Genomic DNA, 2291 nt, shown 5'->3' with positions numbered 1-2291 from the left:
TTTATACAAACACATGTGTATCTGCATATATACATCTATACATATAAACATATATATATATATATACATGTATATACATATGAATATATATATATATATATTATATATATATATATTATATATATTATATATATTTATATTTGCGTGTTTGTCTTTTGTTTCTTCCATTTGTTCAGCACAACAGAAGTATTTTAAATTTTATTTCTTTGAAATACACCTTAAGTAAATAATATAAAATAATATTTTTAATAGATTTCTTTCTAATGCAATGTATATAGAACGCAAAAAGGAGCAGATAGTAGGTGTGCATACACCGCAGCCCTTCTGTGGCTGTTCTTAGCTTATTTTTCTTTGTTTTTCTTTCTTTTTAGATTAATATAAATGAATAAAAACATATATATTTATTTTTAAATATATTTAAACAAAAAACGCCCGTTTCAAACACGAAAACAGTGCTGCTGCTCAGGAGCATCAAGACCCCCCGGTGACTCTGAGCGGCCTCGCATTGTGTTGTTGTTGGGGTGTATATACAGCTGAAATATATAAAAATTATATTATGATATTATATATTTATTTGTAACAAAATGTTTATTTAGTTTTATTTGTGTGTCATTGTCTTTTTCTTTCATTTTCTTCTTCTTCTTAAATCTACTGGGGGGTGTGTTGAGGTGTACATACACCTCAAGTTAGCTGTGCAGCAGCTAGTTATTTTTTTTTGCTAAAATAATCAACATGGATTCTTCTTTGTCTTCTTTTCTTCATTTTCCCTCCCTTACTGCCCCCCTTACCAGCCCTGACATTGCGAAGAGCAGCAGCAAAGCTACAGCAGCAGCAGCAGCAGCAGCAGCTGCTGCTGCTGCTGCTGATGAAGCAACCCCTCTATGTGCAGCTTCTAAGCCCACAAAGACGGGGGAGGCTTTGTGGGGTCGTCTGACCTCTCAAGTTGGGCAACTGCAGCAGCAACTGCAGCAGCAGCAGCTGCAGCAGAAGCTGCAGCAGAAGCTGCAGCAGCAGGTGCAGCAATTAATATTCCGAAAGGAAGCAGACATAGAGCGAGGCAGCTGGAGCTTAGCAAGTGGCGATGCTTTTTGTATTTGTTCTGTTACGATTAGAGGCCCTATTAAGGGGCTTCAAGCAGCAGCAATTGCGTATAGCTTTGTTCCTTTGCTGCTATTTGCTGCTGCTGCTGCTGCAGCGATCGTTGCTGCTAACCCCCTCTTCATATTCGCTGCGGTATCCAAACACTACAACTAATGCTGCTGCTGCTGCTGCTGCTGCTGCTGCTGCTGCTGCTGCTGCTGCTGCTGTTACTGCTGTTAGTGGTGGTGCTGCTGCTATGGCTGTATTTTGCTTCTTCTGCTGTTTTAGCTGCTGCAGCAACTGCTTTGCATGCTGCTATGAATAGTCTTGCTGCTGCTATTACTGCTACCGCTGCTGCTGCTGCGTGTCTGCATGCATGCGCTGCAGGGCCTTCAGCTGGTGCTGATGATAGTAGGAGAGTTTATATTAAAGCAGGTGTATAGCAGCCAAAGACCTTCTTCTTCGCTTTGTTTGTCTAACGGGATGCCCTCTACACACAGTTTTGTTTCTTATGCTCTGCTTTGCTGGATTTGCTTAGAAACAGCAGCAGCAGCAGCAGCAGCACCAGCAGCAGCAGCAGCAGCAGCACCAGCAGCAGGGCTGCTTCGTTTGCTGCTCGTTGTCGCTGCTTTCTGTCTCCTCGGCCCTATCCCTTGGGCGCGCATACACCTGAGCGACCACTCGCCGCTGCAGTGCTGTGTGGGGTGTATAGCGGGTGTAGCTGCTGGAGGCATTGCTTTTGCTGCTAGACATGCATTTGCTGCTGCTGCTGCTGCTGCTCCTGCTGCTGCTGCTGCTGCTGCTGGCCTCTCTTAAATGCAGCGTCTTCATGCATGCAAACGCCTTCTACACCGCATGCATACGCAGGGAGCAGTCTTTCATACAATTAACATTTAGACTGCCACCCAGCTAGCTAGCTAGCTATCCAGCTAGTTAGTACCTCGCTAGCTAGCTATCTCGCTAGCTAGCTAACTAGCTGGATAGCTAGCTGCATTGATTTGCTGGCTAGGGCTCTAGCCGGCTAGCTAGCCAGTAAGCCTCGATAGCTACCTGGCTAGCTAGCTAACTATCGATAGCTAGCTAGCTAGTCAGCTAGCTATCGAGGTAGCTAGCTAGCTAGCCAGCTAGCTATCGAGGTAGCTAGCTAGCTAGCTAGCTAGCTGCGCATGTCGAGGAAGGTGAAGATGTTTGTTCGGTAGCGCACAGCAACA

General features: G+C 44.3%; 1 protein-coding gene across 1 annotated transcript; it reads left to right on the top strand.

Moving 5' to 3' along the window:
• Window positions 1-732: 732 nt before the first annotated feature.
• Window positions 733-1753, top strand: EAH_00065100 (hypothetical protein; the record flags this gene model as incomplete). Its single annotated transcript, XM_013392881.1, has 2 exons — window positions 733-1233; window positions 1619-1753. The coding sequence occupies 2 exons, from the start codon at window positions 733-735 to the stop codon at window positions 1751-1753; spliced, it is 636 nt and encodes a 211-aa protein (XP_013248335.1).
• Window positions 1754-2291: the final 538 nt, after the last annotated feature.

This window comes from Eimeria acervulina, genomic scaffold (assembly GCF_000499425.1).
Source record: "Eimeria acervulina Houghton genomic scaffold, Eah_scaff2106, whole genome shotgun sequence".
Lineage (NCBI taxonomy): Eukaryota > Apicomplexa > Conoidasida > Eucoccidiorida > Eimeriidae > Eimeria > Eimeria acervulina.
The sequence above is the reverse complement of the archived record's forward strand: the minus strand, read 5'-3'. Positions and strand labels throughout refer to the sequence as shown.